Below are 24,472 nucleotides of genomic sequence, written 5' to 3'. Positions count from 1 at the left end.
CTGTGCCACTGCACCGCTCGTTGCTGTAACAAACACAGAATGTGTCAAAGTCTGGGATTGAATTTAACACATGAAATAGACAATGACCGTTGAAACATCGGCTCACCGCACAGCACGGCCATTATCAGAAAGGACAATCGGGAAAACATGGTGTCTGGTTCAGGCTTCGACAGAAAATAACTGAATTTTAAACGGATGTTGAACATTCTCATCTGAAATTAAAGAGGAAACTCCGATCAGGGACTTATTGGGCGACTGACGGACGTTTCCTTACTCGAAAGCTATGAAGCTCCCAGCTCTCTGATGCCTGCACCGACTACAAACCGCGAGGGTCACCCTGGCAGGTTTTTGTACGGTCCCTCCTGATCTTTGCTGCACTGTGCCTCAACCGCGCAGAAATAGGTGGCGGTGTCTATCACTCGAGCGTCACTAACATTCAGAGCACTGCTCCTCTCTGCTGAAATGAACTGAGCCGTGATCCTGTCCCGATCGCTGGTACCAGTCGCCAGGTGCTGCACGGTGCGGTCCGGGTATTGTCTGTACCACTGTAGCATCCGTCCTGCTACTGTGGTGGAACAGGTCAACCTCGGTAACACCCAGTGACTCAGGAGACTGTGATACTTCTTCACTGCCAGTTGCATCTGAACATAATATGTAGATATAGAGAAATATCATAAAAGCAATAATATCTAGTACAATAAAATATAGCAGAGCACAATAGAGCACAACGTAACATACTACATGATATGCAATAAAGCAAAGTACAAAGTAACACAGCATAACAGATGTGTAAAATTATGCGTAAATTATTCCTGTCTGAAATAGCAAACACACTCACATGGAGGGAAGAGTAAGAAATCCAGGGAGATAATCACTGAAGTGAAGCTCAGCTTCATGTCGGATTCTATCGACTTGCGTAGAGTAAATCTAAACAGATTCTGGCGAAGGGAGGCTGTCGGAGGAGGCAGCCCTGCGGCAAATCAAACTGAGCCCAACACCAGTTACACTGTGTCCGCTAGACCCGGGTCTCTTGGACTTGATGGGATGTCGGGGGCGGGGTGGGAGTGGGGGGGGGGGGGGGGGGTGGTGGGGGAGGCGGGTGGTGTGCGCATACGTCAGGACATCCGCCTGTGTGACCTCGCCCTGTAATATTTGTGACGCCACCCTGCAGTCTGTGTGACGTCAGCCAGTCAGGTTTGAGGATCAGAAACATCCTTCCCGGAGTTGATCTGAATATCGAGCCCTGAGTTTAAGGGAATTAAATGCTGACCAGAAACAGGAATAACGGTTTAACCTGTAGATTGATTTGACGATGGGTGTGTTCGGTAGAAATAGATTCTGCTGTTTGTTTCTCTCGGCCGCCGCTGGAAACAGATGGGTGGCAGTCTGATCCGAGGTGAATGTGGTTTCCTTTCTCTTTGTTTGAGCGGCTGACAGCGCCGCTAAACATTGTGGCTGCACCTGCCCGATATTCGATACAAACTCAACAGACAGGAGCACCCAGACATAGCTCAAAGTGCGGGGGGGTGAGACTGCTTCCCATCATTAACTCCGGCTGAGAGCTCTGCTTCTAATCAACTTTCTCCGCTCAGAGAGAGAGGTTTGACTCCCAGAACGGGGCATTTGCTGTTGTCTGTCTCACCGACTGCCTGCAGACATGAGTAAGACTGTCCCTGTAAATACAGCCCGATCGGGACCAGCCGGTACAGAATAAAACACAGTCACTCCATGTAATATAATAGGTGAAATTTAAAGCAGTTACTTATCCTTCTGTCTTAACATTTGAGGACAGTACCTGAGTGACAGGGCCTTCATTACTCAGATCTGAAACACATAGTCAAACAGGAAATATTCATACCGGAGAGTGTTTAAAATTCAGATTGAAACCATGTTTTGAAAATGAGATGAAATGTGTTTATTTCACAGTTCCCTGTCAGAAATACCCCGGCCACGCCCCATGCAACCCCGTTGCTGCCTGACGGCATTGTCGCTGTCGACTCTGTAAAAGGGAAATTGAGATTGGAAGAAACTCACTCTAATCTGCACCATCAATAATCGGTTGTCATTCTCATGATCCTCTCATCTCACTTCCTTGTGCCTCAGTTGACGCTTTAAGACCTGTAAGTGGGGGAGTGGCTGTCAGTGACTGGAAACAGTCCGAGCGGGTCTATAGTCAGTGTCCGTATAACAGAGATGGTTACATTGTTAGGGACAGGGGTGGGGATGGTTCCCCTTGTCTGGTTATCGAAAAACAAAAACACTGGGTTGTGAATTATGTCAGAAAACATGAAACAGACACTCGAAAGGACAATGAACATTGAGGGAACTCTGTACTTGGGGCTTGTTTAAAAGAGCGCAATCATTACCTTGTGAAATGTGTTCATTTTCCATATACCTTCCCTGAACCAGAAAAGTACTCTGATCAAATAGACAGCATGTGCCGGCTTTGACCAAAGAAACCTCGAAAAGGACAGTTTTCGAGAGCTGAACAATAATTCAGACAGGCAAGGAAAGATCATCAAAATGCAAAATGTGACTTAACGCACCACAAATTAATTTGTGAAATTCATTTTTAGTATAGATGCATGGCAAGAACCCAACTTATAGAATTGCTCAATTGCTACTCACCTGTTCTTGTTCAGTGTTATGCTTGGGTTTGATATTTTATTAATGACTCTGTGACACCTACAGGCTGAATTGTTTCTCTTTATCGGTGTGAGACCGCCCTCTGCTGAGCGCTGACTGGAACTCCCAGTGGGGTTTTTGTACGGGATCCGCTATATCTCTGCAGCAGTGTGGGGTCCATGGCACAGAAATACACGGCGCTGTCGGAGAGAACAGCCCCGGCGATATTAAAATGAACCGTTTTGATTTCTTTGTGCAAAACACCAGTGAACCTGTCTGGGAAATCTGGAGACTTATCTGCATTCCCTGAGCTATATATCTTCTTTAAATATATCGGAGCTTCCCCGGAATATTGGGTGTACCAGAACAGAGCTGGAACAGTTGTCGAGTAATTACAGTCCAATTTTATTCTCTGTCCTTCCAGAACCGTTAATTCAGGGGGATCCTGGGACACTGAATCTTGGCCATTTGTTCCTATAACAAAACACATAATGTGTCAAATACCTGGAATTGAAGATAGCAGGTGGAACAGACATTGACCATTTAAACATTGACTCACCAGGCAGCAAGACTATTATTATCATGAAGGAACAGAGGGAGCACATGGTGTCAAGATTAGAGGTCGGAAGAAATCAGGTAATATTTGAAATACGTTGACACTCTGTTCTGATATAAAGAGGAAATTCGGATCAGGGGCAGGCTTCGGTTATTGAGAAACTGAGGGGCGTTTCCCAGCGCTATGATTGGCTGGTGTCTCAGAACTGATGAGGGTTCAACACCCATTAGTTCTGTACCGATTATTTCCCCTGACTTTCTCTTTCTCTCCCTGTCTTTCTCGGTATCTCAGGTACTCTCTTCATCTGAGGATCAGTGTTTCTCGCACTGTTGTTGATGTAATTATTCAGGGGCTGAATGACCCTGGCGGAACCCAAGCTGGGCGTCAGTGAGCAACTTATTGCTAAGCAAGTGCTGCTTGGTAGCGCTGTTGATGACCCCTTCCATCACTTTACTGATTATCGAGAGTAGTCTGATCGGGCGGTTGGATTTGTCCTGTTTCTTGTGCACAGGACACACCTGGGCAATGTCCCACATTGCTGGGCATTCCCCAGTGTCTCTCAGATAGTATCCCTGAGAGATATACATGCACACTCGTATTTATCGGTCTATTCTGGCGGATATTTATTTAGAATGACCGGCGTCCTTCAGTCTTCCTCCCCCAGTAATCTACTTACACATTCCCGATATCTGCTCAAACATCCCTCGCTCTCCAACAACACCCACCCCCACCCCCACCCCCCCACCCCCTGCCCCCGCCCGCACATTTTACTCTCTGATGCCCATTTCCTATTCTCCCAACCCTGCTGTCTAATCCCCCATTCCATCTCTCTAATGTCCTATTTCCACTCCTCATCCCCTATCGCCACTGACGAATTTCTGATTCCCACTCGTTACGCTCCAAATCCCATTCTTTTCCCAACTATTTCAGATCTCTACTGACCCATCCCCGTTCTTTATCCTTGACCGCTGCATTTTCTGCGCCGAATCTAGCCCTGTTCATACAACTGCTGAAAGTGCCGCTCATTTTCTACGTTCTCCCAATGTCTACGTTTTGGACTGAAGTAATTGTAAATTGATCCAGTATCAGTGAATATCGACGTGGACTCACAACGTCATGTGTTATTATTGTTGAGAGTCGGTTTTAGTAGCAGAGCAAGATAAAAGTGAAAGGTTTTCAGACAACCCTTCACCCAACTTCCAAGAGACATCAGCAGCTGGGAGGATTGGCGGCTTTTTATAGTTCCCAGGCAGCAGTTGATCTAATAACTCCACTCGCCTACGTCAAAGGAAACTCAGACTCCTCCCACCAATGCTTCTTGGATTGGACTCCTCATGCGTGACTCGTTGTATTGCCAGGATTGGTGAGAATCGTGGTATATTCTCCACTAATTCCTGGGATTGGGGTTAAATTAAGACCCAGACAGAGGAGATGCAGATCGATCTCACCTCGGGAACGGATTTGAGCATCAGATCAGGCAATGACATTGCAACTCTGGGGATCCAGGGTTAACTACTGCACCAGTCAGTTGGGATGGATGTTTCCACTCGCTCCTCGGGGACTGATTCTGGCAGCACGACAGACATGGACGTTTCGCTCCCGGCCCTGGAGCAAGCTCAGAACAGGAGGTGAAATGTTCTCTCTGCAATGGTTATGTTGGTTGTTTAATACGATGAAACGATTATATATGTTGTGTGTCAATGTGCAGTGAATTCTCCATCCTCAGACCACCATGCCCCCGGTATATTAGTGCACACGCTGCTACCCAGGCCACATCCATAATAGATCAGATGGGAGTGCACACTGTGATTTTGGCTAAAGACCCCCACCCAATTAATATTAGCTATCCGTCCGTCCGTCCGTCCGTCCATCCCTCCATCCCTGCCTCCCTACCTCCCTCCCTCCCTCCCTCCCTCCCTCCCTCCCTCCCTCCCTCCCTCCCTCCCTCCCTCCCTCCATCCATCCATCCATCCACCCGTCTATAAATCTACCCATCTATCTATCTACCTACTCATCTATCTATCTACCTACTCATCTATCTATCTATCTAGCTACGTACATATCTCTCTCACTCTCTTCCTCCCCCCACCCCCACTCTCTCTCTCTCACTCTCTATTAAATGCTTCAGGAAGGTTTGATGTGTAGTATTTCAAACTCCAAAGATCATCGCTCCTTAGAATCATAGAATTTAACAGCTTTGCTTGTTTGTTCCTTATTCACTGTCTCGGGACTCGTAACTCCTTTTGCTCCTTTATCTTGAAATGCATATTTGCTTCATATTTCCTTTCCTTACTCCTCTAGTTTATATTTACTATGCCACCCCTATGTCTCTGGTCACTATGGTTTCATTGAAAGAGACAAACAGAAACGACATTGTTTGATTGACTTTAAGTCTGATATCACAATTATATCTGATATCCACATTAATGTTCATGCCTCCTGGTGGTGTATTAGTGTAACTGCGTGTTTGCCGAATTTGTCAAACTCTGCATTCATTCCCTGAATTATTTGTTTTCACCTCCATGCATTTTTACAGAAGCGAGGAAATTCATTTCGAGGAGAGATTGCCTCACCAGGGAGACAGAGGTCGCGGCAAACAGACCGAGACTCCGAGAACATCGGAGAGAGATAAAGAACCAATCAGAGAAAACTCTGGTTTGCAGCTCTCATTGATTGTAGCGCAACTGTAATCAGTTCTGACAGCCAACCTTGTCCCTGGAAAACACTCCTCAGTGTCTCAGTAAGGGAAATCTGATTCTGATCTGGGTTATATTATAATATCATACTAGGAGTATCAATATGTTTAGAATATTATGTTACTTTCTGTCAAATTCTAAACCGAACAGTATATGTTCCCCATGTTCCTAATTGGTAATAATGGTCTTGCTGCTTGGTGAGTCTATGTTCAAATAGTCAGTGTGCCTCCAGGAGTTGTTTAAAAGGTATGCATTTGTGGTGCAGGAATGAATTACGAGGTTTCAGTGTGAATTAGCGGTTTGGGAAAGGCAGAACATTATTCCGGACTGCCGTTACTCGGCATCCTGCCCTGCCACCAATTCTCTTCCAGTATCTCAGGGAAGTTCCGAGAAATTTACTGAAGGTGTATAGCTTGGGAAATGAAGAAATGTCTTCAGGTTTACAAGGTAGATTCTCTGCTGAGGAAGCAAAACTCTTCATTCAAATATCGCCTGGGATCTTCTCTAAAACACCACCGTGTATTTCTGTGCCATGAAGCCCACACTGCTGCAAAGAGATAGCGGATGCCAGACAAAAACCCCACTGGGGGTTCCTGTTAATTCCCTGATTAACAGAAACAACAATCCCGCCTCCACAGCGAGAGTCACAGCGACCTTCCCAAAAAATCATAACAAATAACAAAACTCAACATTAAGAGGTGAAAAACACTTGTGAAATTGTATTAGTTAATTTCAAGTCGAATTTGTAGGATTACAGACCGTCATAAAGCTATTTGATCACTTTAATTTCCTTTTTGCCTTTTAATGCAGTTTCAGTGCCTGTCTCTAATAGTGAGTTCCCCTTTCCCCCATCTCCCCTGTCAGGATCCTGGAGCCTTTGGCCGCGGCCTGTTCACAGGATTTATTTGATCAGAGTATGTTGCTGGGCAAGAGACAGTTTGTACACAATGAGCGGAGTTCACTAGATCTTTAACACAAACCTCAGGTACAGAGTTCCCATCGAGTTTGAGAATGCTTCCTTAATGCTGGGATGTTTACTGTCACCATTATTAATCCCGAGTTCACTGGTGATAATTAACAGACCAGGGTTTCACTCCTCCTACTCCCATCTCTAAAAGTGCAGCCATTCCTCCATCAGGCCATTGACTGTCGTCCAGCTCGGAGTGTTTCCATTCAATGTCAGACAGCTCACCACCAACGGATCTCACAGAACCAGAAAGGGACAAGGAAGTCAGGTGAGAACATTCCTAGACATGACAGAAAATTATTGAGCGTGGGGATTGGAACTGATACCTTCAAATCTGACTCTGTGATGGCCTTTTGGTTGGATCGGATTCTGCAGTTTGTTTTCCTGGCCTCTCCTGGAAACAGTTGGTGACAGTTTGATCCGAGGTGAAGGTGTTTTCTTCTCGATGTGTGTTTGAGGGGCTGACAGCGCCTCTGTAGATTGGCGCTGCATCTTCCCGAGATTCGGTACAAACTCCATCACACAGGAGCTCCTATCCACAGTCTAAAGGCCGTTTTTGTACAGGGGCCAGGCAGTTTTCCATCACTGTGAGTCTGAGAGCGCAGTGATACACGGTAGCGTCAGTGAGCTGCAGACCCAAGATGGTTAAACTGGTGAATTTATTCGAGGTCTGGAGCTCGACTGAAAAACGGCTTTTAGCAAAACCTGCATTACCTTCACTACCGCTCCAATGTTTCCATAATATAAACTCAGGCTGTGTACCTGGGTGTTGCCGGTGCCAATATAAATGACAGCTCCTCCGTGTAGTTTCATGGGTACAAATTAAAGTCACCGCTTCTCCTTCTGTCTTAACATGTGAGGACAGCGGTTGAGTGCTAGAGTCTCCATGACCTGCATCTGAAAAACATGTTCAAACAGAAAAACGACGACTGTTCAAAGTTAGAACAAAAACAAAAATACCTGGAAAAACACAACAGGTCTGACAGCATCTGCGGAGAGGGATACAGTTGAAGTTTCGAGTCCGAATGACTCTTCACCAGAACTGTTCAAAATTTACGTTTTTGTTAAATATTCAGGAGATACAGGATGTATACTGGGTCAGCATTTATTGCCCATCCCAGTTGCCCTTGGTGGTGACAGCTGAGGGCTTGCTGGGTCATTTCAGAGGGCATTTTTTCAAAGAGTCAACATCATTGCTGTGGGCCTGGAGTCACGCAGAGACAAGACCAGGTAAGGGCGGCAGGTTTTCTTCCCCAAAGGACATCAGTGAATCTGATGGGTTTTTACAACCATCGATTCATCGTAATTTTAATCCCAGGATTCTCATGAAATCAAATTTCATAATCTGCCATGGCGGGATCCGAACCTGGAACCCCAGAGCATTAACCTGAGTTTCTGGATTACACCGCGTCCCCTCATGGTTTAAAACTGAGAAAAAATTAAATGTGTGTGGTCCACAATTACTTGTCGGAAATACCGCCCGCACAATCCCGATGCTGGGTAGCCTCATTGTCGCTGTCTGCTCTGTAAAAGGGGAGTTGGATATTCGAAGATACTCGTTCTAAGCCCCACCCTCAATAACCTGCTGTCATGTCTCAGGATGTCCTCACCTCACTTCCTTGTCTCACCGGTGCTGCTGTGACAAGGGTAGATGGTGAGCTGGCTGCCAGTGATAAGAAGAACCCTGAACTGGGATTCAGTCAGTGGCTTCATCGGGTGATTGTTTCAGTTTTGCACAAAAGATGGCGGTAATTAAACCCATGTCTGGATAGTGAATCTGTCAAACACAGGATTGTACATGGGTTTGGTTTATTCCGGGTAAATTTGTTCTTTATAATTATTTTCGCCTCACTATCAGGACACGAGCAACAGTGAGATTTCCCTCGTAAACCACTTAACGAGTAATCTGACTATGATTTTATATCTTGTCGGACTGATTTATGGACTGATCATATTAGAGCAACGATTTCTGTTGTTACTGCACAAACAAATGAACAGACTTAGGCGATGGCGCACTGGTATTGTCGGTGGAGTAGTAACCCAGAGACCCAGGGAAATGCCCCGGGGCCCACGGTTTGCCACGGCAGATGGTGGATTTTGAATTAAATAAAAATCTGGAATTAAAAGTCTTACTGTCGATTGTTGTAAAAATCCATCTGGTTCACTAATGTCCTTTAAGGAAGTAAACCTGCTGTCTTTACCTGGTCTGGCCTCTCTGACATGGCCTACAAGGCCACTCGGTTGTATCAAAACACTACGAAATCTCAAAAAGGAACGGGCGGACCACACGTATCGACCAAGACATCGGAAACGACAACGGCAAACTTAACCCTGTCGGACCTGCAAACTCCTCCTTACTCGCGTAGATATACAGGCATTTACAGCACAGAAGGAGGCCACTCGGCCCACCTTGTCCGCGCCGGTGAACAAAGATCTGACCACACTAATCCCATTTTCCAGTGCTTGGCCCATAGCCCTGGAGGCTATACCAATGCACGTGAATATCTAAATACTTCTGAAATGTTACAACAGTTTCTGACTCACCACTCGTTCAGACAGCGAGTTCCAGACTCCCTCTACCCTCTGAGTGAAAGAAAAACCTCCTCAACACCTCTCTTAGCCTTCTAGCCCCCTACCTTAAATCTATGCCCTCCCCCTCCCCCCACCCCCCACCTCCAGCCACCGCACCCCACCCCCCCACACCTCCCGCCACCGCACTCCCCCCCACCCCTCGCCACCCCCCCCACCCACCGCGGTTATTGATCCCTCTACTAACGGGAAAAGTGCCTTCCTACCCACCAAATCTATGCCCCTCATAACCTTATACATCTCTATCAGGTCCCCTCTCAACCTTCGCTACTCCAAGGAAAACAACCCCAGCCGATTAATTCCTTCCTCATAGCTCAGACCCTCCAGCCCAGGCAGCATCCTGGTATATCTCCTTACAGCAGTAAGGAATCATGGCACAGCAACACACCGGGATCTGAGATCAGGGCTTTACTAATCGTTAACTCGGTGATCTTAGTAGTTTTACCAAACCTAGGCGAGAATCGGGTCGCAAAGTAGAATTCCCAGTTTTCTATCCATCCATGGAGAGGGTGGACAGCGGAGGGTGCCTGAAGTGTTGACTACTCCACAGTACATAGGGCTTACAATAGCTTGGTTTGAAGGTGAAGTTCAGGGTGATATTACTTCCTTCACCTGCCGTCATTTCAGCAGCCGACTATTCTACTGTGTGTTGATGGCTCAGTTCTGACATAAATGTTGGGAATAGTCACCATCTCATCATCAGCAACATCATTACCAGTGCATCTTTTTATTCATTTACGGGATGTGGGCTTCGCTAGCCAGGCCAGCATTTATTGCCCATCGCTAATTGCCGTTGAGAAGGTGGCGGCGAGCTGCCTTCTTGAACCGCTTCAATGCATGTGTTGCAGGTAAATAAACACAGGGAATCGCCGGATTTAAAATGAAGTTGGAATTAGCTCCCGTGTATCTACTCTTCTGCATTACAATATATTACAATAGTAATAATATGAACAGGAATAATACAACAAAATCATGCAACAACATCCTTCAATAATTTGAGAATCCGGTGATTTTTCCAGGCAGTGTCCGTTTACCCCAGGTCACCAGCAGATGGAGCGCCTACGTTGTGTTTGTTTGTTTACTGCCGCAGGTACGGGCTCAATAACATGGCGGTTATGATCTTGATCTAGTAATCCAGGAGGCCATGTAGTTCTCGGAAGTCAGCCTTTCCATATAATGTGCTGCATAATGTTATTTTTCTTTCCTTCCTGGGATTCCTGCTTCTAATTAGGGCACGTCTTTTCTCACAATAACACAGTTTCTCTCATATGTATACCTCTGTTTACCTTGCTGTCTGTTCGTTTGTCTCTCTTTGTCTCTCCCTCTATAATGTCTTCATATTTCTACAACTTTTCCCTTCCCTGTATCTTCATCCATTTCCCTTCCTATCTCCGTCTCTCCCTCATTTTCTCACTCTCTCCTACTGTTTATCTCCCAGTCTCTCCTTCATTTCTATCGTTCCCGTCCCTTCTAGTTATCTCCCTGTATCTCCATCTGTTTCTCTCCCTGCCTCTGTCTCTGCCTCTATATTTATCAGAGCCTCTCCCTCTGATTCACTCACAGTCTTTTCATTTGTTTCTCTTCGTTTCGTGGTTTAATGTGCCCGTACTGCTACATCTGTTTCTCATTCTGTATTTGCATCTAAATCCTACCCTCTCTCTCTATCTCTCTCTGGGTCTCTCTCCCTCTCTTTCTCTCTTATTTCTACCCTTTATCCCTCTCTCATTTCTCTCGTTGCTTCTCTCTCTGTTTATCTCCATGTTTCGCCTTCATTTTCTAGCATTGCCTTCCCTCCTGCTTATCGCCCTCTAAATCCATCTGTGTTTTGCTCACTGCCTCTCACTCAGACTTTCTCTCTATTTCTCAATCCGTGTTTCTACCTTTGTCACTCCCTGATATTTTTCTGTCTGCCAGTCGATATGATTCTCCCCCAGACTCTCCCTCATAGACAGGTTTTTTAAAAAAACAAGTATTTAGATTAATGGCAGTGTTCTAGTCCACCTGAAGTTCTCAATGCATTGAAAATATCCAAGTGTTCCTTGTGCATTCCATTCCCTGGAGATTCATCAGCGTTAGATGCCGCTTCCTGTTGTAAAAGGTGAGGTTAGTCAATAATGTGCAACCACGGCAGGTAATACAATTCATGAGTATCCGGGCCTGGGCACAACAGGCCTCAAATGCTCGTACATTAAAGGCATTCGTTTCCAAAACCACATGCGGTAATTCATCATTTTTGAGCTCTAATTAAATGCAGGGGAAATTGCAGCATTAAAACAACTGATGCGCTCAGTCTGCATCAGACACAATAGATGTGTACCCTTGTATGAAAGCAAAATAATACGGGTGCTGGAGATTTGAAATGAATGCAGAAAATGCTGGAAAGTACAACAGGTCTGGTAACACCTGCGGAGAGAGAAGCAGATTGAACGTTTCGTGTCCAATATTACTCTCCTTCCGAATTCCGGACTGGCCCCCTAGTACTTCCTGAGCTAAAGGAGATAGTGTGGCTTTTATTGAAAAGGATAAATGAGAAATCTGGCTCCAGAGGATATATCAGCGAGAGCATCGCATCAGCGAGAGCAGCGCTTCAGTGAGAGCATCGCATCAGCGAGAGCAGCGCATCATCTAGAGCATCGCATCAGCGAGAGCAGCGCATCAGCGTTGGATTGAACCCTTGCCCTCCGTGACGATATCAAAGATATTTACCACGAAAGTAATATTCTTGATTGTAAATCCCAATAATTCCCAATAAAATCAAATCTCCAGTAATATTCCTGATCCACCGAGTGCAGAAACTAGGAAACAGAATGAATGGAATTACAGCTTCATCCTTTTGATCTTTAGCGAGGACTGACAACCTCCACACCCAACGCTGTTGTCCTCAATACGGTTGACTCCTTTGTGAACTACAGGTCCACAGACACCATCCGTTCAGCAGGGAAAGGGTTAACAGGGTCGGCTGAAGCCTGTTACTGTTTTGTTGCTATCATTTTCTCATATTGCTAACCTTCAGCTCTTGACTGTTGGCCAGGTCTGTGCCGGAAACAGTGTTTAGTTCAGTCAGGCGGAGATCAAAGCACCATACAGCAGAGGGAGTGTCCATTCGGCCCATTGTGCTTGTGCCAGCTCTTCGCATGACCAATACAATTAATCCCACATCTCCACTCTTTCCCCAAACCCAAGACAATTCTTCATTCACATGTTTGTAACATTATTCAATTAATTCATTTTAAAAAGGAAGTAACGAAAAATATTCGGGAATAGAGATTACCATTTCAAATGATAAGTCTGTTTCATTTTAAAACTTATGATGAACGTTTAAGTTATTAAGAATGTAAAGATGTTGTAAATATATTTCACTGAGTAGGTTTTGTCTGATCTCATCTGCTGCTTACCTCTCCCATTCTGTTTAACCCTGTCAGTCAATCCACATTTCATTCATGTAATAGGTGAAATTGGTCCATTTAACCGTGTGGCTTTATTCAAAGCTTTCAGAGCACCCTGGTCCTCTATAACCGCTTTTCTATTAGCCGTGAATTGCCCTAATCATCAGACAGCAGCTCCTTTAACGTGAGCTTCCGACACTGATAACAGCACAATATGATGTCTTTCCATTCATTCCACACACCTCGCAGCCTCAAACAGTTGAAGGGATAACATTGCGTTTAATTCCTGTCCTACTCTCTGTTCCATTCACTGTTGCCAGACCTGATGTCACGAATTGGAGAGTAAAGGAACTCTCAGCCGATTGGACGAATAACAGAATAAAGAACCTGATTGGATGCCATCTGCTGATTCTGTCAGGAATGAACCAATAGGCAGAGACGCCGGATGTTGCGCAATATTGACCGAACTCTACATGAAAACAATTTCAGGTCCACGCCCTCTGCTCTGAAAACATCCCTAGCAGAAGGGGTGGAGATAAAGAATGTGGGAGCCTGATCCCGGTGCTGACGGTACAGTTGTATGAAATAGAAACCAGCAGTGGTCGCATAACTGAAATTAATGTTCACCGAGTCTCCTTCAAACTGTTTCACTGTCACCGGCTCCTGCGAGACAGAGTCTGCAGCATGAACACCTGCACAAATTTAAAAATACAGAACTTAAACTTTTTATGAGAATTTTATTATAACCAATTGTTACCGAGTTAAAGGAATATATGCAAATACAGCGAAAAGGCAATTAAAGGGAAGATTACTATCTCAGTGTCACCATCAGGATGAAAATTGCGTAACTTGTGAATCTTACCAGTTAAGAGAGCTGCAGCTGCGAGGAATGAGTAAAACGTAACACCCGCCATGTTCGCGGAGCTGATGGTGGATTTGAACACAATGAATTTCACCAGAATTGTTTTAGTTGTTGAGTATCAGCCGGACCTCGCAGCCGATTGGTTCATCCCTGAAAGAGTTAACAGGTGAATGTGTATAGAATGTGTCAAAATCTGTGAGTAAATATAACCCATGAAAGGGTTATATGACACTGAGGATTTTAGCTCAGACTCACCGGGCAGCACGACCATTATTATTTGTAAAGCACACAAGGAACACGTGGTCCCTGATTCGATAGTAAACAGCACACTCTTTAAAATATGTTGACGCTTGGAGTCTTATGCCAAAGGCAGTTTTCTCTTCTTGGGGAACTGATGGGCGTTTCTCAGCCCTACGATTGGCTGGGCTCTCAGATATGAAGTCAGCTATGCACCAATCACTGTTGGCTCAGGGTAATGTACAGCTGAGACGGACCAATCACCTTCCACCCCTGGCTGTGTCTGCCTGTCTTTCTCGCTCCCTTGCTCTGTCTCACGTAATCAGTCATTCTGTCTCTTTCTCGCTTTAACTCGCTCTCTTTATAAGTCAATGTCTCTATGTTTAGATAGATAGATCTTTCTCCCTCATTAGTTTATGTCTCTGTTTATATCACACAGTTTCCTAAATCAGTTAAAGCTGCAATGGGCCCTGTATCTGTTAATATAACACTAGTCCCTGTTTCTCTTATTACTGCACTAGCCCATATCTCTGCTTATATTATAACACACCCAGTCTCTGTTATTACTGTATTAGTCTATGTCCCTGTGGGATGGACAGATAATATTCTAAGTAAAGATGTTGTACTCGTAATTTGCCTGTGGCTTTGTCCTAAAACGAGCGGTACCGAAGTGGCCGTCCGTTCTGCGCAGCGCCTGATATTCTGTTTCAGTGCAGCAATGGAATTACATTTCAGATATCGCCTGTTCTGCGTGTTTGTAAAAAGCAAATCATTTTTCATGCGTCCACTGTCATTCCACAGAGATATAAGATTTATCTTCACCAGAATGTTTCAGCGTTTTATTTTCTCTTCTTCAAACTTTAACTGCAGATCTTTTAATACCGAACATTTTTATTGATATCATTTTCTGTTATGCATTCTTGTTTAGAAATTCGTCTCATATTGGCCATTCCGTTGCTGAGGCGGTCATGTCTGTCAGAAAAATCGTTTAATCTCCCTCTTCTTTCTGGCTGAGAAAGCGGCTAATTCACTAAACCACTTTGTTCTCTCTCTCTCTCTCTCTCTCTTTTTCTCTCTCTCTCTCAATGCTCTCTTCCTCTTCCCCTTTCTCTCTCTCTCTCTGAGACATCCCCCCTTTTATTTTAAATCTCTTATTTTCTAATAAATCTCTTTAGGAAAACTATTTTTTTAAACAATTATACTTCATTTCTCTCAATGATAACCTTCAGCCCATCGCGCCTTCACTGAATGTGTTAAAACACAAACCGTTCATGTATTTTAATTGTAGATTGTTTAATACTGTAATAATTTGTTGATAACCATTCTGTTGCGTCCTCCAGCTCTTGACCTTGTCCAACAGGCACGAGGTATTGCTCCCTATGTGGATGAGGAACAGGGCTGTAGGGAGGATGAGCCAGCTGACCACGGCACCGTTGCACAGGAGGCCAGTCAAGAGGGGGGAGCAAAAAGACAAGTGGTATTTGTAAGGGATTCTATAATTAGGGGAATTGATAGCATCATTTGTAAGCAGGATCGGGAGTCCTGCATGGTATGTTGCCTGCCCGGTGCCAGGGTGAGGGACATCTCTGTCCGGCTTGAAAGGGTATTGGAGGGGGAGGGGGAGGATCCATTTGTTGTGGTCCACGTCGGAACAAATAACATAGGTAAGACTAGGAAAGAGGACCTGTTTGGGGATTATCAGGAACTAGGAACTAAATTAAAGAACTGGTCCTCAAGGGTTATAATCTCTGGATAACTACCCGAGCCACGTGCAAATTGGCACAGGGACGCGAGAATAAGGGATGTAAACACGTGGCTAAAGGAGTGGTGCGGCAAAGAGGGGTTGTATTTCGTGGGGCACTGGCATCAGTATTGAAATAGGAGAGATCTGTATCGTTGGGACGGTCTCCACCTGAACCGATCTGGGGCCAATGTTCTACCGAAAAGGGTAAATTGGGTGGTCAACAGGACTTTATACTAGAAAGTAGATGGGAAGGAAAGGGTAAAACTCCAAGAAGTATGACTAATGGGAAACAAAGCAGCAGGTTAGCGTGTGGGGGGAGGGGGGGGGGGTGGGGGGGGAGGAGGGTGGATTCAACTTCATTGAAATTTTTGAAAAAACTGAAAAGGAAGGAGAGCCCAGGAGAGGCTATTAAAGTCTCCAGAACACCAAATAGGACAGCATGTTTGGAAAGGGCTAGGAATCTAACTTCAAACACATCAGATAAAGGGACGACAATGAGAAAGGGGACAGGAAATACAGGACTGAAGGTGTTGTATCTGAATGCACGCAGTATACGAAATAAGGTAAATGAGCTTGTGGCGCAGATTGAAATTGGCAGGTATGATGCAGTGGGCATCACGGAGACATGGCTGCAAGGGGATCAGGACTGGGAGCTAAATATCCAAGGATTTAGATCCTATCGAAAAGATAGGCAGGTTGGCAGAGGGGGTGGGGTTGCTTTGTTAGTAAGAATTGAAATTAAATTGATAGCAAGAAATTACGTAGGGTCATTGATGATGTAGAATTTGTGTGGGTAGAGTTGAGGAACCGCAAAGGTAAAAAACCATAACTGAGTTATGTACAGACTCCAAACAGTAGTCAGGATGTGGGGCACAAGATACACCAGGAGATAGAAAAGGCGTGTAAGAAAGGCAAGGTTACACTGATCATGGGGGATTTCAATATGCAGGTAGACTGGGACAATCAGGTTGGTAGTGGATCCCAAGAAAAGGAATTTGTGGAATGTCTACAAGATGGCTTTTTGGAGCAGCTTGTGGTGGAGCCCACTAGAGAACAGGCAATTCTAGATTTAGTGATGTGTAATGAGGCAGATTTGAAAAGGGAGCTTAAGGTGAAGGAACCCTTAGGAGGAAGTGACCATAATATGATAGAATTTACCCTGAAATTTGAGAAGAAAATGCTGGAATCAGATGTAACGATAATGGAGTTGAATAAAGGCAACTACAGAGGCATGAGGGAGTGGCTGGCCAGTATTGACTGGGGGATGAGCCTAGCAGGAAAGACAGTGGAACAGCAATGGCAGGAGTTTCTGGGAGAAATTTGGGAGACAAAGCAAAACTTCATCCCAAGGAAGAAGAAGCATACTAAAGGGAGGACGAGGCAACCATGGCTGAGAAGGGAAGTCAGGGACAGCATAGAAGCTATAGAGAAAGCATACAATGCGGCGAAGAGCAATGAGAAACCAGGGGATTGGGAAGCCTACAAAGACCAACAGAGGACAACAAAAAAAGAAATAAGGAGGGAGAAGATTAAATATGAGGGTAAATTAGCCAGTAATATAAAAAAAGATTCCAAGAGTTTTTAAATATATAAAAAGGGTAAGAGAGGCAAACGTGGACATTGGGCCCCTGGAAAATGACGCTGGAGGAGTAGTAGTGGGGAACAAAGAAGTGGCGGAGGAACTGAATAGGTACTTTGCGTCAGTCTTCACGGTGAAAGACACGAATAACATCCCCAAAGTTCAAGAGAGGCGGGTGTCAGAGGTGAGTATGGTAGCCATTACCAAGGAGAAGTTGCGAGGAAAACTGAAAGGTCTGAAGGTGGATAAATCACGCCGGACCAGATGGATTACACCACAGAGTTCTGAAGGAGATAGCTGACGAGATAGTGGAGGTGTTAGTGGTGATCTTTCAGGAATCACTCGAGTCAGGAAGGGTGCCAGAGGACTGGGAAATCGCTAATGTAACCCTGCTGTTTAAGAAGGGAGTGAGGCAAAAGACGGGAAATTACAGGCCGATTAGCCTGAGCTCGGTCATTGGTAAGATCTTAGAGTCCATTATTAAGGAAGAGATTTCAGAATACTTGGAAGTGCATGGTAAAATAGAGCAAAGTCAGCATGGTTTCATCAAGGGGAGATCATGCCTGACAAATCTGTTAGAATTCTTTGAGGAGGTAACGAGTAGGTTAGACAAAGGAGAGCCAATGGATGTTATCTACTTGGACATCCAGAAGGCCTTTGGCAAGGTGGCGCACAGGAGGCTGCTCAGTAGGATAAGAGGCCATGGTGTTAGAGGTAAGGTACTACCATGGATAGAAAATTGGCTGTCTGGCAGGAGGCAGAGAGTGGGGATAAGGGTGTCATTCTCAGGATGGGGGCCAGTGACTAGTGGATTTCCGCAGAGGTCACTGTTGGGACCACAAGTTTTTACTTTATACGTTAATGATCTAGATGAAGGAACTGAGGGCATCCTGGCTAAGTTTGCAGATGATACAAAGATAGGTGGAGGGACAGGTAGTATTTTGGAGGCGGGGAGGCTGCAGAAGGATTTGGAAAGGGTAGGAGATTGGGCAATGAAGTGGCAGATGGAATACAACGTGGGGAGCTGTGAGGTCATGCACTTTGGTAGGAAGAATAGAGGCATAGACTATTTTCTAAATGGGAGAGAATTCAGAAATCTGGAGTGCAAAGGGAATTGGGAGTCCTAATCCTGGATTCCCTTAAGGTTAACTTTCAGGGTGAGTCGGTAGTTAGGAAGGCAAAAGCAGGGATGTGCTGCCGAGGTTTTATAAGGCTCTGGTCATACCACATTTAGAATATTGTGAACAATTATGAGCCCCGTATCTCAGGAAGGGTGTTCTGGCCCTGGAGAGGGTCCAGAGGAGGGTCACGAGAACGATCCCAGGAATGAAAGGCTTAACATATGAGGATCGTTTGAGGACTCTGGGTCTATACTCGATGGAGTTTAGAAGGATATGGGGGGATATGATTGAAACTTACAGGAAACTGAAAGGCCTGGATAGAGTGGACGTAGCGAAGATGTTTCCATTAGTAGGAGAGACTAGAACCCGAGGGCACAGCCTCAGAGTGAAGGGAAGACCTTTTAGAACAGAGATGAGGAGAAACTTTTTGAGCCAGAGAGTGGTGAATCTATGGAATTCATTGCGACAGAAGGCTGTGGAGGCCAGGTCATTGAGTTATTTAAGACCGAGATAGATAGGTTCTTGATTGGTAAGGGGATCAACGGTTACGGGGAGAATGGGGTTGAGAAACTTATCAGCCATGATTGAATGGCGGAGCAAACTCGATGGGCCGAATGGCCTAATTTCTGCTCCTATGTCTAATAGTCTAATGGTCTAATGATAACCAGGGAAAAGGTAGGGCCCATTAGGGACCAAGTGGGCAATCTATGGGTGGAGCCAGAAGACGATGGTAAAGTGTTGAACAAATACTTCACATCCGTCTTCACCCAAGAGAATGAGGATGAAGGTATGGAACTCGGGGAGAGAGGTTGCGAGGTTCTTGTGTAAATTGATATCGGGAGTGACAAGGTGTTGGAGGTGTTGACAGGCTTAAAAATGGACAAATCTCCAGGTCCGGATGTGTTGTGTCCCAGACTGCTGAGGGAGGCAAGGAAGGAGGTCGCGGGCGCTCTGACCCAAATTTTTATTTCCTCTCTGGCCACGGGGGAGGTGCCCAGAGGACTGGAGAACAGAGAATGTGGTTCCACTATTTAAGAAGGGCTGTAGAGATAAAACAGGGAACGACAGACCAGTGAGTCTCACGTCAGTGGTAGGGAAACAATTGGAGAAAATTCTGAAGGAGGGAATCGATCTCAACTTGGGGAGGCAAGGTTTGATCTGGAATAATGAACATGGCTTTGTCAGAGGGAGGTCATGTCTCACAACTTGAATTGAAGTTTTTGAGGAGGTGACCAGGTGTGTAGATGAGGGCAGTGCAGTTGATGTAGTGTATGAGGATTTCAGCAAAGCCTTTGACAAGGTCCCACATGGGAGGCGTAGAAAGAAGGCAAATGCACATGGGATACAGGGTAATTTGATAAGGTGGATTCAAAATTGGCTTAGTTGTAGGAGATAGAGGATGATGACAGAAAGCTGCTTTTTTGACTGGCAGCCAGTGCCCAGTGTCGCACCACAGGGATCTGTGCTGGGTCCCCTATTATTCGTTATTTGTATAAACGACAGGGATGACTATGTGGGTGGGGTTGGCGGGGGTGGTGGGGCGGCAGGATTAGTAAGTTTGCGGGTGACACAAAGATTGGCCGGGTGGTTAATTGTGAGATTGAGTGCCTTGGGCTACAGGAACATATAGACGGTATCTTCAAATGGGCAGGTAAGTGGCAGATGGAATTTAACCCTGAAAAGTATGAGATGATGCACTTTGGAAGGACAAATATGACAAGGAAGTATTCAATGAATGGGATGACACTAGGAAGTTCTGAGGAACAAAGGGACCTTGGCGTGTGTGTCCATAGATCTCTGAAGGCAAAGGGGCATGTTAGTGGGGTGGTGAAAAAGGCATATGGGACACTTGCCTTTATCATCGAGCCATAGATTACAAAAGTAAGGAGGTCATGTGGGAGTTGTATAGAACTTTGGTGAGGCCACAGCTAGAGTAATGTGTGCAGTTCTGGTCGCAACATTATTGGAAGGATGTGATTGCACTGGAGGGGATGCAGAGGAGATTCACCAGGATGTTGCCTAGGATGAAACATTTAAGTTAACAACAGTGTTGGATAGGCTTGAGTTGTTTTCGTTGGAGCTGAGAAGACCGAGGGGCGACCTGATCGAGGTGTACAAGATTATGAGGGGCATGGACAGGGTGGATAGGGAGCTGCTGTTCCCCTTAGTTGAAGGGTCAGTCACGAGGGGACACACGTTCAAGGTGAGGGGCAGGAGGTTTAAGTGGGATGTGAGGAAAAATCTTTTTACCCAGAGATTGTGACGGTCTGGAATGCGCTGCCTGGGAGGGTGGTGGAGGCTGTTTGCTTCACATCCTTAAGAACTACCTGGATGAGCACTTGGCACGCCATAACATTCAAGGCTATGGGCCAAGTGCTGGTAACTGGGATTAGCTAGGTAGGTCAGGTATTTCTCACGTGTCGGTGCAGACTCAATGGGCCGAAGGGCCTCTTCTGCATTGTATGGTTCTGTGATTCAGTGATTCGTTCTGAGTTTGCAATATGAAAGGCTTTCAACAGTTGTCTTGCATGGCATGAGTATTACTGTTTGAGCAAGAGGGATAAGGCAGTGATGAAGGGGTGAATTATTAGACACAAACCCTGCCCAGCGTAGTGACAGCCATAAGAAGAGATGTGTTTTGGTTAGAGATACGACCCAAGTCAATATGTTCCATCAACGGCTCCACTTGATGTAGGCGCGAAGACATGGTTTGTAGAGAGGGGGCGCCGCAGAATTTGCACCCAGCAGTTGGCCCATCATCCACCTTGCCAATGTTACGAATGGGAGGCTTGAAAGCGTGGATTAATCTGTTTGTTTACTGAACTGTAACTAAGGTACATATTGTAACTTAATTGTCCCTCTGGAGACGTTCATTCAGAATAAATGAGGGACGGTTTGAACGCCTCACAGAACTAAAGTATACAGCGTCGGGAATTCCTTTCGTTTCTGAGAGACGATGCACGGGCCAGCGAAAGGCATCTTCTTTGCCATTTTCTATCCCATTCTCGCAGTCATTGGTGCCCCTGGTAAGTGTTAGATAAGTTTTTTTTTATTTTGCAAATCTCCAGAAAGTTTTTATGCCCCCTTTCAAGATCGGACTATTGATTATGCCGCACATTTATAGGAATACCGTTTATTCGATTGCTGAAATATGAATTGTAATGTATGGCTTTGCATGAACATTAAACTGTCATATTGTTGAACACTGGATCTTATTTTAAGGTAGTCAAATACAATCTAGCGGAATAATAGCAAATCATAGTGTAGCAACATACATTTTCGTGCATAGTATCAGAAAACTAATATTAGATGAATTGTAATATAAAAATACATTTAGTAATTACACCAATGTACTTTTGACCCTGTGAAATAATGTGATAGTTTTAGTACAGTGAGTTCTCACTGGACAGTCCCGATTGTTAATGTAATCTTAGCAATTAACTATGGAAACGTTTGATGGAGGTTAGCGGAGATTCGAAATTGTTAATCGATTGTTGTGCTGGTCGGTTTGCACATTTTGAAGAATTATATGTTTTAACCATCAGCGGGATGTGGGTGAAACCAACAAGGTCAACGTGTATTGCTCATCTTTATTTCTCACTTGAAAGGCGGAGTTGCGCTTGTTTCTTTAGTCACTGCAGTGCGTATGGTGGGGATGCTTCACAGGAGCCTGAACAAATACATTTAGTACCGAAAACCAGGAAGAGATATTTAACCCAATGTTTTATCAAAATTCAAAGGAATGAGAGAAGGAGCCGTTGAGGGAGGGGATTAAAGAGATGAGGGCTCAGTAGCTACAGGCATAAACGCTACTCATGGAACAGTTAATTTTAGGGAGACACAAGAGAGCAGAACAGGACGTACACTGAGATCTCAGTTAGTTATAGTTGTAGAGGGATTGGGAGAGGCGAGGAAACGGAACGATTCCAAAATTGGAAAGGGGTGGTTGTTAAAGCTGAGGGGTGGTTGTTAAAGCCGAGACGTTGCCGCCTGAGACCCAACCTATGCCAGCGAGCATAAGCTTAATGGATGGACGGGTATTGCTTTGACAATGGCTATCGGCAGCACATGTTTTGGATGATCTTAAGTTGGATAGCTAGGCCTTGGGATTGGCTCAGTGGCCGGAGAGCAGAATTTGTGGTGGGGCCCGATTGAAATGCCGTCTGCATTGATAAGTGTTTGGTGCAGCATTGGATACCGAACACTAACCAAAGGCTTTGTAACAGCTGGAGTCTGGGGAAGGCAGAGGGGTGGATCAGGAGTGATCCAGTAACTGGTTGAATGAGGTAGTAGCTGTTGTTTGGAGTCCGCTCAGTAACAACTCTCTCATCTCATCTCTCACAGCCAACTTGCTGGGGACCGTAATATTATCCCGAGGACGGTGCGGACTTTCCCGGTGCATCACCTACTACCTGGTGGCGATAGCAGTGAGTGATTTCCTGGTCATCATCACTGCCGTCATCCTCAACCGGATCGGCCGCATCTACTTTCAGGACAGTGTCCTGTCCACCACTCCCGCATGCGCATTCAGCAACCTGCTGGTCTTTGCCACCCGGGATGGCTCAGTCTGGCTGACTGTGGCCTTCACCATCGACCGTTTTGTGGCCATCTGCTGTCAGGGCCTGAAGGCCAGATACTGCACCGGGAAAATTGCGTTACTTGTTATAGGACTGGTCAGTGCCCTGAGCTGCGCCAGGAACGTCCCTTTCTACTTCATCTACCAGCCCTTGTACATCCTGGACGGGGTGCCCTGGTTCTGCAGCATTAAGCCTATCTATTACACCTCGCTCGTCTGGCAGGCTTACGACTGGCTGGACCACATTTTAAACCCCTTTCTCCCTGTCTTCCTCATTCTACTGGTCAATGCCCTGACCGTAAGGCATATCTTAGCGGCCAGCAGAGCCCGCAGGAGGCTCCGGGGTACCGAGAGTCATGGAGACGCGGAGATCACCAAACGCAAGAGGTCCATTGTCCTGCTTTTCGCCATCTCGCTCAGCTTCCTCCTCCTGTGGGCCACCTATATCGGACATTTCCTCTACGTGCGGTTCACAGGCGAGGGCTATCTCACCAGCCTGGATTTCAATGACCCCCGGTACATCCTCCAGGAGACCGCCAACATGCTCCAGTTAGTCAGTTCCTGCAACAACGTTTTTATCTACGCAGTGGCCCAGAATAAGTTCCGGGAGGAGCTGAAGAAGGTGCTGATGTGTCCCTTCACCGCGGTCACTGGTTGTTTTAAACAGTTAAAACACTGCAAAACGCCCCCGCGTTGATTCACTTCCATCACAGTGGTTCAGTGTGTAGCAGCTCTCTCTCTCCCTCTTTCTCCCTCTCGTTCTCTCTCGCTTTCTCCCTCTCTCTCTCGCTCTTTCTATCACTCACTCTTTCTCCCTCTCTTTCTCCAGAACGAGAAAGTCCTGGGCAGTAGCTCCCTTACTTGAGAGATGTCAGGCCCATACTCCAGTGCCGACAGTGCCCCTGTGGCCCTCAAGGAATACTGAGCTATCGCAGTTGCTGCTTTCCTGGTTGAGAAACTAAACCACTAAGAGTATCTGCCCTCTCAGATGGAATGTCATACCCCACGGTCGTAATTTCAAAAAATGAGAAGGAAAAGCTTTCCCCAGGTTCCCACAATAAGTTTAACATCACGGAAACCAGCCAGCTGATTATTTCTTCCCATTAATTTCTCTGTGCCCATTTGCTGAAGTGTTTCCTGCATTGTTATGGGAAAATGCTTAATTGGCAGCAAAGCACTTTGCGAAGCCCTGAGTTCATTTATTTTTATCTTACTTTCTTTCTTTCTTTCTTTCTTCCTTTCTTTCTTTCTTTCCTCCTTTCTTTCCTCCTTTCTTCCATTCATTCTCCTATTTCACTGAGACTCATTCTCCACGAGCGTGTGTTACTCAACATTTAAAACAAAGTATTTGATTGAATGGGGAGGTTTTTTTAAGCAGTGAATTGTGATCTGAATTGTGCTGCCTGAAAGGGAGCTGGACGCAAACTGAGTAGTAAATTTGAAAAGTTAATTGAATAAATACTAAGGAGACATTTCGTTAAGAGCAAGTAACTATAACTGAAGGGTTTCTCTTTCAGAAATCCGGCATACAGGC

At 45.5% G+C, this 24,472-nt stretch overlaps 1 protein-coding gene across 1 annotated transcript; it reads left to right on the top strand.

Annotated features, from left to right (window-relative positions):
* The first annotated feature begins 21,318 nt into the window (after positions 1-21,318).
* Positions 21,319-23,635, top strand: LOC144697753 (galanin receptor 2a-like). Its single transcript, XM_078569759.1, has 2 exons — positions 21,319-21,388; positions 22,707-23,635. Exons 1-2 carry the CDS (start codon positions 21,319-21,321, stop codon positions 23,633-23,635), a joined length of 999 nt encoding a protein of 332 aa, XP_078425885.1.
* The last annotated feature ends 837 nt before the right edge of the window (positions 23,636-24,472 follow it).

The sequence above is a fragment of the Cetorhinus maximus genome, chromosome 23 (assembly GCF_964194155.1).
Source record: "Cetorhinus maximus chromosome 23, sCetMax3.hap1.1, whole genome shotgun sequence".
In the NCBI taxonomy this organism is placed as follows: Eukaryota; Metazoa; Chordata; class Chondrichthyes; order Lamniformes; family Cetorhinidae; genus Cetorhinus; species Cetorhinus maximus.
Note: the sequence above shows the minus strand (reverse complement) of the source record. Positions and strands in the feature narration are given on the sequence as shown.

Bases quoted from the DNA above. Each gene is read 5' to 3' on its own strand.
- LOC144697753 (XM_078569759.1), top strand. From the start codon at position 21,319: ATGCACGGGCCAGCGAAAGGCATCTTCTTTGCCATTTTCTATCCCATT. The intron at 21,389-22,706 runs GTAAGTGTTAGA...CATCTCTCACAG, and splicing joins CGCAGTCATTGGTGCCCCTG to CCAACTTGCTGGGGACCGTA.